Here is a 13,084-nt window from a genome sequence, read left to right as displayed (position 1 = left end):
GTCACAAGAAATAATGGCCACAAGCTAGCAGAGAGCAGATTTAGATTGGACATTAGGAAGAACTTCTTCGCAGTTCCAGTGGCCAAGGTCTGGAACGGGCTCCCAAGGGAGGTGGTGCTCTCCCCTACCCTGGGGGTCTTCAAAAGGAGGTTGGAGAGACATTTAGCTGGGGTCATCTAAACCCAGCACTCTTTCCTGCCTATGCAGGGGGTCGGACTCGATGATCTATTGAGGTCCCTTCCAACCCTAACATCTATGAATCTATAAGGGGGGAGATTTAAGATTTTAGTTTAAGATTCTGATTCTATTAAGTATTGACTGTATCAAGATATTAATTACTGATGAGAAATGGATGGGGTATAATGTTTTTGGCATTTGATTTTAACCTTATTAGGCAACTGATTCTATCAAGCAAGATTCTAATAACTTGTGGACAACAAAAGTGCATCAATTGTGCAGAAAAGCCAACATCAATTCTTGGTACTTCAAGAAAATTAAAGCAAACCCAGCATTTATTAACATCTCTAGCCTCAAGAAACCAAGCTGAGATATTTGGGTTAACTAGAAGTAATAAATACATTTCAAATTTTATGTAGCGTTGTGTTTGAATTGAAACCTGTTCAAAACACCCTGGCTTCTTTTTCAGATTTTCCTGATACAATGTTGCATCTAACAAGTAGAAAATAGAAAGTTTTTCAGTTTCTCCATCCTTTCCCAGGGCCTTGTTTGTATTTTTTCCCCACTTTCTAACTTATTCACTGGAAACATAAAAGTGTTTAGAAAGGGGACACTGAAAATACATTCAATCTTTCCCTTGTTATTAAAGCTGACCGCTAGGCCAGGGTTAAAATGGCTGGAGCAAAAAACAAAGTATAGGGGGAAAGCAGATTACAGCTGTATTTTGTTAGATTGCAACAAGCGCTTCCTTCCCTACATCCCTGGGTCTTCTAGCCACCTAAGACCAAACTCAGTGCAGATGCATGCCATCATCCCTCTTCTGTTGACCATAGGCAGAAATCTGTGGTGGGTGATACAAGACAAATAGAGCAGTCATTCTCAACTAGAATGCCTTGATATACTTTCCTGGGTGCTATGAGGTGCCATGCAATGTTAGCACTGTTTAGATATGCAAACATTATTCACAAGATAAACCCAGAAATTTCAAACAGGAATGCACAGTAACCTGCTGCAGTCTTTGAACTATATGCAACAAAAGAACTGTCCTACTATCTTTCTGTTGTCAAAAATAGATGGAAAACTACAACCTGACACTTTCCAAGAATTCCCTTGAGTCTATCCAGTAGTAACTTGAGTCTTAAAAGGCTGAAAACCACTGAAATAGCTTCTGGAGGGACTTATACCTGAAGTCCTCTTGATGATTTTCCCTAATCCAGTCTAGGAAGTTCTGAAACCTACCTCATTTACCACCACCCCTTCTAGTAGGCAAGCCTGAATCAGTCAACTTGCCTTCCAATTTGAGGTGTAGAAACAAAATCTTAAGCTATAAGCAAGTACAGAAGACTACTACTGCAATTTTAGGAATTGAGGAAAGTTCTTATGACTTTTTAACGTTTTACAAAAGAGAGGAAGAGATACTGAAACTTTCCATTAACTCCAACTTACTTTATAGAAGGCCTGTTCTTTTACTTTTTCTGCACTCAAGCCAGGAGTTGACATAAGCAGTTCATCTTTGAGTCTCTCTTTAACTTCTTCACTAATCTAAAACAAAACAGTTGTATTTTAATTGCTGAGAAGGTTTAAGTTCTTCAGTTAAAACAAACATCATCTCTTTTCAGTTGACAAAGCAAATACAAGTGACTGTGTTGGAGCTCCACCCTTGGTCCTCTACCCCGTCCTTGTTGCTACAACCACATTTAGCTTGAAAGCAAGAATGTCTCTATTAAGCTGGAGGCTCCACACATTGTTTGGTTAGTTCCTATATGGTCCATATTTTATTTTATTTATATATAAAATATCACAAGTTTTCATGAGCTCACTTTATCAGATGCTGTAAAAGGACACAATATAAAAAAATTAAAATACAAGAGATAAAGAGGGAAAGAGAAGACCTTTAAACAGTATTATTTTTAAGAAGACTAGTATGAATTCACAAGGCCAAATTTACTGCAATCTATTTTAAGAAAAATATGCTAAACTAATTACAATTCATCCTACAGTTTCAATAATGTAGTTTAAAATTGCTTTTTTCCATATACTGGTTGAGGAAAGACATCTTCAGCTAACTTTTAAGGACACTATAAATACTGCAAAAAAAAGTAGTTGTGTACCACATTACTTTTCAGGGGTTTAGGTTGTAGCCGTGTTGGTCTAAGGATATAGGCAGACAAGGTTCCTTGGGTGAATTTGATATCTTTTATTAGACCAACCCAAATGGTTGGAGAATAGTTATTAAGCAAGCTTTCGGGTTCAAAAACCCTTCGTCAGACTAAGGAAGCTGCAGCAGTTGGTGTGTGCTCTTCCTGGATGGAATGAAAAGTAAAGAAGCCAGGGGCTGGGCTGGGGAGTCAGTTGCCAGGCAGATTGTAATGTATCAAAAATCCAATGTCTATGTTTAGTCCCTGATCTCTAGTATCCAGCAGGTTGATGAAATGGAGCTCATTGGCTCGTCTCTGGGAAGTGTTGTGTAAGTTTCCCTTGAGGATCAGGACTGAGAGATTGGAGAGAGAGTGGCCCTCCTGTGAGAAATGTGCCCCCACCGGTAATTGGGTGTTTCTGTCTTTGATGGATTTCCGGTGTGCGTTCATTCTGGTGCGCAGTTGTTGTCTGGTCTCTCCTACATATCTTCCATCAGGGCATTTGGTGCATTGGATGAGGTATACTACATTCCTGGAGGTGCAGCTGTAAGATCCTGGGATGCTGATGGCTCTGTTGTGGGGTGTAGTAATAGTAGAGGTGGTGGAGATGTGCGGGCAGGTTTTGCATCTCTTGTCATGGCACAGTCTGGATCCTTTTGGTGTGTTCTGGGCTTGAGGAAGTTTGCTTCTGGTGATGACGTTGGCAAGGTTCGGTGCTTGTCTGAAGGCTAGGATGGGTGGCTCTGGGAAGATCTTTTTAAGAATAGGGTCTTTTTCTAATATGGGTTGCAATTTTTTTGAGGATTTTCCGTACAGGTTCAAGGGATGGGTGATAAATCAGGTCATAACCAGCAGTGTGCGATTTGTGGGCGTTTTTCTTCTGTACTGCAGCAGTTCTTCACGTGGTATCCACGTGGCTCTTTCAAACGTGCGATCTACCTCTCTGGAGGAGTGTCCTTGCTGGGTGAAAGCCTTTTTAAGATTGGCGAGGTGGCGATCCCGGGTGTTCTCTTCAGTACAAATGTGGTGGTATCTGAGGGCTTGGCTGTATATCACAGCTTTTTTGGTGTGTTTCGGGTGATTGCTGGTTCTGTGCAGATACTTATGTTGTTCTGTGAGTTTCTTGTATACTGTGGTCTGTATTTTACCCTTCTGGATACTGATCCTTGTGTCTAAAAAGGGGATGTTGGTGTTGGAGTATTCTAAAGAAAGTCGGATGGAGGGATGGTGACTATTGAATTTCTGGTGGAACTCAATTAGAGATTCCAGGTTATCACTCCAAATGATGAAGATGTCATCGATATATCATAAGTACAGCAAGGGTTTGATAGTGCAGTTCTTGAGGAAGTCTTCTTCCAGGTGGCTCATAAGAAGGTTGGCATACTGTGGGGCCATTTTAGTGCCCATAGCTGTTCCCATCATCTGGAAGAAGCGTTATTAAAAGTGAAATTGTTGTGTGTGAGGATGAAGTGTATAAGCTTAGTGATATCTTTGGGTCTGTATTCTGGGTTGTAATCTTGTTCCTGTAGATATGTAAGGCAGGCATGGATGCCATCCTGGTGTGGGATGTTGGTGTATAGGCTGGTAACGTCCATAGTGGCTAGGAGTGTGTTGCTGGGAAGGTGGTCTATGTTTTTAAGTTTCCGTAGCAAGTCTGTGGTGTCTTGGACAAAACTTGCTCTGTGGGTGACAAGCGGTTTTAGGATGGATTCAACAAAACCTGATATTTCCTCAGTTAGGACCCCGTGGTTGGATATGATAGGTCTGCCAGGTTTCCCTTGTTTGTGGATTTTAGGGAGCATGTAAAAAGTCCCTGGGTTAGGTAGCGGGGGGATCAAGGTCTGTAGTTTTTCTTGTAATCTCGGTGGAAATGATTTGATGGTATTGTTGAGTTTTTTGGTGAAAAGGGGAGTAGGATCTTCTTGTAGTTCTTTGTAGTAGGTGGTGTCAGAGAGCTGTCTGTTGGCTTCCTTTATGTAATCCTCATGGTTTAGGATGACTATGGCTCCTCCTTTATCTGCTGGTTTTATTACTATTTGGTGGTTAGATCTTAGAGATTCTATGGCCTTTTTCTCTGGTAGAGAGAGGTTGTTGTGGTGGCGTGTGTTGCTGATTACTTTTCACATATGCATATATAAAACTAATACGTAACTATATATTACTAATGTCTTTTGCTACATAAATAGGCATGTCAGGATTTGATTTTTAGACAAACACTGATAAACAGTGATTTAACCTTGACACCTACAGACCAATGTAAAAATATTTCTATTGGTAGTCATCAAAAATTATAGAAAGGGGACGTAAAAAAAAAAGTTCAGGACAAGAGTAGGGAAATTGGGGGCAGAAGGTGCTGTTAGTGCATACACATGTATACACACACAGAGCAGGAGCTGGGGGCTGTGCTGGCAGGGAGCAGGGGCATTGGAGGGGCAGGGCTGTTGCAGTTAGGAGCCTGGTGCCACCACCCACTCACTCAGCCGAGATCCCAGCTGGGGATCAGGTGCCAAATTCCTGGTGAGCCCAGCCCAGCCCCTGCATGATTGTGGAAGAAGCCAAACTCCCAGAGAACCCAACCTGGCTCCTGCATGATCAGGTATTCTTTACTGATTTATACATATCTACCTTTTATATTTTAACATGGATTTTATAAAGCTTTTAACAGCATACTGTCATGATTGTCTGCCCCCCACCGCCACACCTGAGAAATCCTGAAAATTTAAGTAAATAAAAATTGACAAAAATCAATATACATGCTTGAAGATTAATATCAATTTTAGCCATTTTTTTTTTTAAACAAAAACAAAATTCTGCCAAGCCTAAACAAGCAATAAACAACAAACTGAGACTGGCACTGTGTTATGCAGTTGAGCGAAGTATGTACTTCTCCGAGATATACACATACACACACACACATACACACACTAGCCAACTGCCTATCGAGAATGATGAGGTGGGGTGGTATGAAGTGCCGCCACCAAATGCCCCATGCTACCACTTTTCTACATCTTTCAGGGAGCAGGGTAGGGGAGCTGCTGGCCTTGGCTCCCCGACCCTCTATATAGTCCTCAGCGCGGCTTCAGAATCATGGCAGTGCTCCCCCATACTTGAAGCACTCTGAAGAATGCCGGAGGGGGGCGGGAACAAAGCCCCAGCCCCCTTCTTCCCTCCTGCTGCTTGGGGTCCAGGCCCATTCCCCACCTCCCGACTGCAGCGGCAGGGGGAAAGGAGGAGCGGGCCCAGGCCTGATGCAGGAGAGAACTGGGCCCGAGGGCAAGGAGAAGCCGAGCTGCTGCAGCTGTGGGACACGGGAGCAGCAGGCCCAGGCCAACCCAGCAGTGGCAGGGGGATGGGAGTAGCGGGCACCCCCCCACCGTGTTGGGCCCGGGCCCACTCCTCCCACCCCCTTCCCCATTTACCTGCAGGGAGAAAGGCAGGGGGGCGAGGCCAGGAGCAAGGCGGGGGGCCTCACCCCCGCACTCCATCCTGTGTCCCCATCATCATGGCGGCAGGCTGCCTTCTTTGCGCTCTGATTGGCTGTTTATCAGCCAATCAGAGTGGGAATAAAGCATTATGGACAGAGACAGGCTTAGGATTTTATTATATTAAAATGTGCATTATCGGAGTAGTACATATTTTGCTCAACTGCGTAACACAATGCCAGTTCCAATTTGTTACCTATTGCTGATGTCGTAAAATACATTAGTTATATTCACATCATTTAAGTACATAAACTGTTTAAGTTTATAGCATCTCTCAGCCCCACTACTACTTTGTAATGTAACTGTACTCCAGTTAACTGCACAGAAATGGTGAAAAGAAAGCAGCTGTCAAAGGACTGTCATAAGAAGCATTCAAATTGATGCAAGGCAGTCAGTTTCACAGTTAATATGTTCCCCATTTTCAGAGCTTGTTACAGCAGCTGTGAAATTGACTAGTACCCCTAGTTTCAAGGCTTATAGCTGAAGTCCTAACAATTAGAACCCTTCAAAGTGACAAGAGCTAATCAGTTTCAAGGCTGCTCCTAGCACAGGACTGACTAACAGCACCTTGTGCCTAATGAGCACTGTTTACGTAAGGTAGATAAATACCTGCCTTTTTCAGTTGAAACTACCTACTTAAAATAGAATACAATATGTATTATTTTCAGTCTTTACAACAGAAATGTTAGTATTTACTTTTCACAGCTCTGTAATTGCAGTCTGTCTCATGGCCAACATGTTTAAAGCAGTTTTATTTATCTACTATAACGCACTTTAAAAAATACTACTTGTGAGTTTAATTATTATTTCCAGCCAAATACATCTAACCAGAGATCATGAATAAAAATGTTAATTATCTAATAAGATATTATGCAAATATAATGAATCAGTAGGGATTAAAAATCTGTCCGTGTATATATACACATGTTAAGCTTTATAATTAACTAAAATAAATACGTGTAGCTACAATGAGTTTTGCTGGTCAGCAAAATAATTATCAAACATAATATAAAAGCTATATTTAGTCGTAAATAATCAAAACATATTTTAATGATTGTACCAAACAGTAATATTTACTTCTCTTCTAGGACCAATTATATTTCCTGTTTGAAGTTTTTATTTTAAAGTTTCTCAATTTTAAGATTGAAATTGCTATTTAAAATTTGGCAATTTAAAAACCAAGCTACCCTAAAGAGAATACTATTAAGGCTGGTACATCAACACTTAAACTTTCTAGTTTAAGTAAGTATGCAGACATCCTTTATATTTATTATGTAACACGCTATATTTTTGGATCATGCTTTACAGAAGGTCCATACTCAAGTGTTTAATTGTTAAAGAACCCACAAGACTCTACTTACAATGCTGAACACTTAATATGGAAAAAGTGCCCACCATGTGTAAACAGTGAATTCCATCCCGGCTGTCCAACTTCTTGGGAGCCAAATGTAGATGCTGCATGTGCCACTTCACCCTGCCCCCAGGTGGGTTTCAGTTTCATAGTTGGTAGGGTCAGAAGGGACCTGAGCAGATCAAGTCCGACCCCCTGCCATGGCAGGAAAAAGTGCTGGGGTCAAAGGACCCCAGCAAAGTGTTCGTCTAACCTCCTCTTAAAGACCCCTAGTGTACAAGCCAGCACCACTTCTCTTGGAAGTTGGTTCCAGATCCTAGCCGCCCTGACAGTAAAGTAGCGCATCTTGATATCTAGCCTAAATCTACCCTCTGCCAGCTTGTGACCGTTAGTTCTAGTCGCTCCTGGTAGTGCTCGGGGGAACAGGGACTCCCCCAATGCCTGCTGGTCCCCTCTGACTGTTTTGTAAACGGCCACTAGATCCCCCCTCAGCCTTCTCTTGTGGAGGCTGAACAGGTTCAGGTCCCTCAGCCTATCCTCATAGGGCCTGCCCTGCTGACCCCTGATCATGCGAGTGGTCCTCCTCTGGACCCTCTTCATGTTGCCCACAACCCTCCTGAAGTGCAGCACCCAGAACTGGACGCAGTACTCCAACTGCGGCCTGACCAATGCCGCATAGAGGGGGAGGATCACATCCTTGGACCTGCTTGAGATGCATCTGTGGATGCATGACAAGGTGTGGTTGGCCTTCCTGACCACGTCCCCACACTGTCGGCCCATGTTCATTTTGACATCAATAATAAAGGGTGCCCCCTGTGAGCCATCTTCCCCCTCTGCCATGTAGGCAACCCAGTTCCTTCCGTTGCTGTGTTGCACATGCAACAAAAAGCACCCTGGGTCCCCTGCTTCACATACTGCATGAGCAACCCCTCCTCCTCCTTTCCCATGACACCCCACAATGCACAAGCAGCTCAGCTCCCCCTGGGTAAGCATGCAATGCAAGCAGCCCAACTCCCTCCCCGACCATGCACACACCACTGGCACCCTGGTCCCCTTCCCCCCGTGCCACCCCACCCTCAGGATTAGAGGCAAAAGGCGGAAGCTGGAGAGGGAAGGGGAACACAGACACCCTGGTCACCACTTCATCAAAAGGAATGAAGTAAGCAGAGGGTAAGCAGAAACTCACGGGCTGTACGTTAGTCTCTCACAGGCTGCCAATTGGAAAGCCCTGACTTACACTTTGTATGAGCCAGTCAGCATTGTGCACCAACTGTGTACACAACACTTGGTATACCAGCTCCACATGAACTACGCTCCCCAACTCAATACAGACAAGCCCTAAGCCTGTGGTTAAATATAGTGACATGGTATTTTTTCCTTGATCTTTTGGTCAGCAATGGAATTACTCTGAAAACAGTGCTACATATCAAAGGAACACATGCTCTTAGCTAAACTAAGCACACAGCATTGGCATTCCATGCTGCGTCTCTGAAAAACTATATGTATATTACAAGTCCCATTTCTCCAAGAACAGGGACTAGCCCATTGACCAAAAACTCCAGAAAAATACTTAAGTAGTTCACAACCATTTAAAACTACCCCCCACAACACACCCCACTCCACCCCTGCCCGGATCAAAATATGAAAGTCAGAGTTGACTAAAACTGAAAGAGAAATCTAAAGTCTCCTCTAGAACACTACTGGAAAGTCTTGAAACTACATGCCATGAGTAATCTTTCAACAAAATCCCTATATGAAACTGATGTGACAGCTGTGTCCATCATATCAAATGACCCATGGAGGCAATGCCTAGATGATTTAAGATTACACTGAGATATGTACAGAATAGCCTAATACATCTTCTCAGGCAGATTAACTGCAAAGGAAGAAAGAACTGCCAATGAAGATGGTGAAAAGAAAAAGACATGATAGCAGCATAATTACACATAGAGAAATCTAATGATCCACTGGGATTCTGATGATTTAAAAATGTAAACCGTGTTTCTTTAACAATGCAGATGTATTAAAGCAATTACAGCTACTTGTGGGTATGGTACAGTAAGATAATTATTGAAAATTAACAGATTAACAATGTTTTACCTTCATTAGGATTTTTTTATTTTTTTTTAATCAACCTTCCATTTGCTTTAGGACGATATGTTAACCTTTTAAAGTGTGAATACCAGAAAACGACAGTGTAGTCACCAAAGCCAGATCCGGTACTAACACTACCACCATCTATTTCTGTTTGATATTTTCTTATTTATACAAGGATCATATTTGCTACCTTAGGCACTACACAAATATGGCTTAAATGTTCAGTTCCTGAATGTATGACTTAGCATTTCAACCCGCAAACAAAAGTTGTTCAAACAAGCCCAACCTACCAAACCATGCACAGCACTCTGAAGATTGTACCCTACATCTCATGAAGCTACAGAAACTTTAAAACAAGTTACAGGGGAATTAGAAGAGCAAAGATTGATAAGACAGTGATTAGCACCTGATGTGGCACCGGTATGGCTCATTAGAAAGCTCGATGGAACCTGTAGATTCACCATTGATTAAAAGGGCTTAAATAAAACATCTAAAAAGGGAGCTGAGTATATCACCACACTCTGAACCTTAACTTAGATGCAAAAGCGGGGAAGTGAAGCTTCAGTAGCTGTTTCGATTCAGAGGAGATATGGCCCATTCGGGGACCGAATCTTTGAATTGAAGACCAATTAAAACCTCTGAACCAATTCAGCAAAGATTTGGCTGGTTTGGAGATTCGGCCATAAATTAAGCAGGCAGCTGACACAGCTGCCTCCAGCTGGTAAGTCTCTTGTGGTTGGGGAAGGGGGGAGGGAACTGATGGGATGTGGGGGAGGGAGGAATTGGGACTGGGACAGGTTTCCGGGGGGGGGGGGGGGGGGCCAACCGACACGGGATCGAACAGGATGCGGGCAAAGCAGCCTTGGGTCTGACTTGCTGCCACTCGCCCAGTGCAGAGCAAACACGCTGCAGCACCCAGTGCCCTAGTCTATGGGGAGGGGTGCAGACTAAGGCCCCCATGATGTTGGCGGCAATAGGGCAGGTGCTGCCCAGCCAAGGCGGAGCTGCGGGAGGCTCATCTGGCAGGTACATAGGGGTGGCCCCCACTGATGCGCACACACCTGGAGGAGGCATGGGAGCCATGTACTCCACAGATCTGTGACTAGGGTGAGGGCAGGCTGCCTGCTGCTAGCTAGGAACCGGGGCCTGTGCCAACCTCTTCCTGGCGGGGGGGTGGGTAGCAGCAGCGAAGGTGGGTACAGGGAAGTTCGGGGTGGCTGTAGCCTACTCCATAACTCTGCCTCCCAGTGCCACTGCCGCCCGCCCCAAACAAGTATTTCAATGGAGTTTATTTAGACCAACTGAGAGGGGAAGTTTTCCTCATAATTAAAAGTGTGGTTTACCTGCTAATCCAACACACAGATCTGAAAGTCAGTACCCTTTGTGCTTTCAGCCCACCCCTAATCCTAGCTCTGCCAGACTTCCAATGGACTTCCAATGTTAAATCTGCCCCCTGTCAAGTAAGAAATATTTACCTGAAGTATCTCATGGAATTAGATGACTTCAGAGACTATAAAGTATCTTTAAAAACCAATGGGAAAAAGCAGTTCAAGTGGAAGTTAAAATATTTTGTTTTTCTACCCGAAATAGTAAGAAATAAAAATCAACGTCTCCATGATCTGTGAAACTGCTTAAAAGAAAATTCCTAATGGACCGTGTGGACAAAATGTTAAGAAACAGAACACAGAGTGCAGTTCTAGATGCTACAAAACATTATTGAAAATTTGAAATGCAACACAAAGGTTGCTCCTTGCCCTAAACATACCTTAGGCATACAATTTCCATGTTACTATAGCTATCAATGATAACCAAAGAGTTACTTTATATCCCTCCTGTTCAGAGAAAGTTCTAAAAACCCAAGAAAAATCTAACTGAACTGCAACCATTTCTGTAATTGAAAGCACAAGACTTGTGCAAAATGCCAACTGGTTATTGAAACTCCTGACTGAAATCTGGTAAAATATGGGTGCATAAATACCAAGTCGTACAGCATGCAGCTGTGAAAGGGATGATCCAAACATATTACATTATGAAACTACTGCATCCTTCATTTAATGAAACTGTATACAGGCATGTTGCATCATACCTGCATTTAACTTGCACAAATTCAGCTATATGCGGGTGGGAAAGTGGGGCGGGGCTTGAGTCTGCACATGGCACTGCCACTTACCTGGAGGCCCGGCCACCACCACACTGCCAGCGGTGACTGCCTCTGCCTCCAAAATCTCCCGCTGCCACCATGAACCCGTGCTCGGAGCTGTGTGGCCGGCCGCCGGGTGTGGTGGTGGCCGGCATGCAGCCATCCCTACCACCACCCCACACTGCACCACTGCTGCTAGCCTCACAGCTCTAAGCACGGCTCCACCACAGCAGCGGGAGGTTTTGGAGGCAGAGGCAGTCACCGCTGGCACAGTAATATGCAATTTCACTATATGCAATTTTTGCCTTACGCGCGGCCTTTAGAATGTAACCCCCACGTAAGATGCAACATGCCTGTACTGATATATTACTCATATTTACAGTCCTGGGTATGACTGTAAACTGCATCCGACTGGGGCTTTGCAGCAATGTGGTGGGGCTGCTCATGGCAGGGTAGCTCCTATAAAATACCAATGTTGCAACCTCCAAGAGTAAGGAATGGGTAATTATTTGGGCCCGCAAGCCACATAGGCAGTTTTGGGGAGCTGTCGCAGGCTGGTCAGTACTGCCCCCATCCCCAACAGCACCCATCCTCCCTTCTGCAACAGCCCAGAGCCCTGCAGCTCCTCCCTACCACCAACACCCAGCAGCAGCTGAGCGCACAGCCCTGGCCCCGGCCTGGCCCCCACCCACTCCAGACTTGCCCCAGGCAGAGTGAACCAGCTCCAGACCAGCCAGGACCTACAGACACAGCCCTGACCTCGGCTCATCTCACACCTGCTCCTGACTGGCCCACCCACAATGAGCAGTGGCAGCAGCAGCCAGGCAGAAGCTGCTGCTGGCACAAGGGAAAAGTGGCCACCTCCCCCTCACCACTGCTGGACCCTTCTTGCTGCAACCACCCAGAGCCCATGCCCAGGCTGCCCTGTGGCTCCTCTCCACTGCCACCACTGCCCCGCTGGGGGTGGTGGTGAGTGGCAGAGAGCAGCTGCAAGGCAGCCTTGGCACAGGCTCTGGGAAGCCATGGTCTCCGGGCAGCCACAGCAAGAAGGGCCCAGCAGCAACTAGAAGGGTGGTGGCCTATATAACAATCCTAAATTCTCTGATTGAATTCCCCCCCCCAAAATTCATGGTTTTTCCATAATTAAAATGAAATGCCACTAGACAAACAAACAGACAGACTGTTGAACACAATGTTTTATTGATATATTTACAATTTTAAAGCAATTTGGAAGCCTACCAGTGTCTCAATCATTATAATAAATGAAATTCTAAATACCTATATATTTTGGCATTTGATTTTGGGGGTTGTTTTTATCAGAGGAAAATCAGAGCTTCCCCTGCCCCCTTCACTCACCAGGACACAGGTCCAGTTACAGCTCCCCCAACCCCCTACTTTGTGCCACTGAGCAGCCCTGATATGCCAGTATCCTACCTCTGCCATTGAACCTCACTCCCAACCCATAGCCCCCCACCCCCACTAGCCCTGCTGGTGCACCTCACTCCTGACCCACAGCCCCCTGGCCCTGCTAGTGCCCCTCATGCACAAACCACTGGCCCCAACCCCCCCCCAGTTTGTAAGGAAAGGGATGGGTATGTGGGCACAGGGTGGGCGTGGGCATAGGCAATGCATGGGGGGGGGTCATCTGACATCGCCTGTGCCACCCTCCCCCTCCCCACCATCCCTCACCCCCACAGAC

The 13,084-nt window shown here is 44.9% G+C and overlaps 1 protein-coding gene across 2 annotated transcripts in view; it reads right to left on the bottom strand.

Moving 5' to 3' along the window:
• PRIM2 (DNA primase subunit 2) overlaps positions 1-13,084 on the bottom strand; it is a 250,604-nt gene that overhangs the window by 211,166 nt on the left and 26,354 nt on the right. The window contains exon 5 of one of the 2 annotated variants that reach the window (XM_014594466.3): positions 1,624-1,719. The exons of the other annotated variant lie outside the window; for it this stretch is intronic. Within the exon in view, the coding sequence (XP_014449952.1) occupies positions 1,624-1,719 (96 nt within the window). The remainder of the gene's footprint in view (positions 1-1,623; positions 1,720-13,084) is intronic. 2 annotated transcript variants of the gene reach the window in all.

This window comes from Alligator mississippiensis, chromosome 1, assembly GCF_030867095.1.
Source record: "Alligator mississippiensis isolate rAllMis1 chromosome 1, rAllMis1, whole genome shotgun sequence".
NCBI lineage: Eukaryota > Metazoa > Chordata > Crocodylia > Alligatoridae > Alligator > Alligator mississippiensis.
The sequence above is the reverse complement of the archived record's forward strand: the minus strand, read 5'-3'. Positions and strand labels throughout refer to the sequence as shown.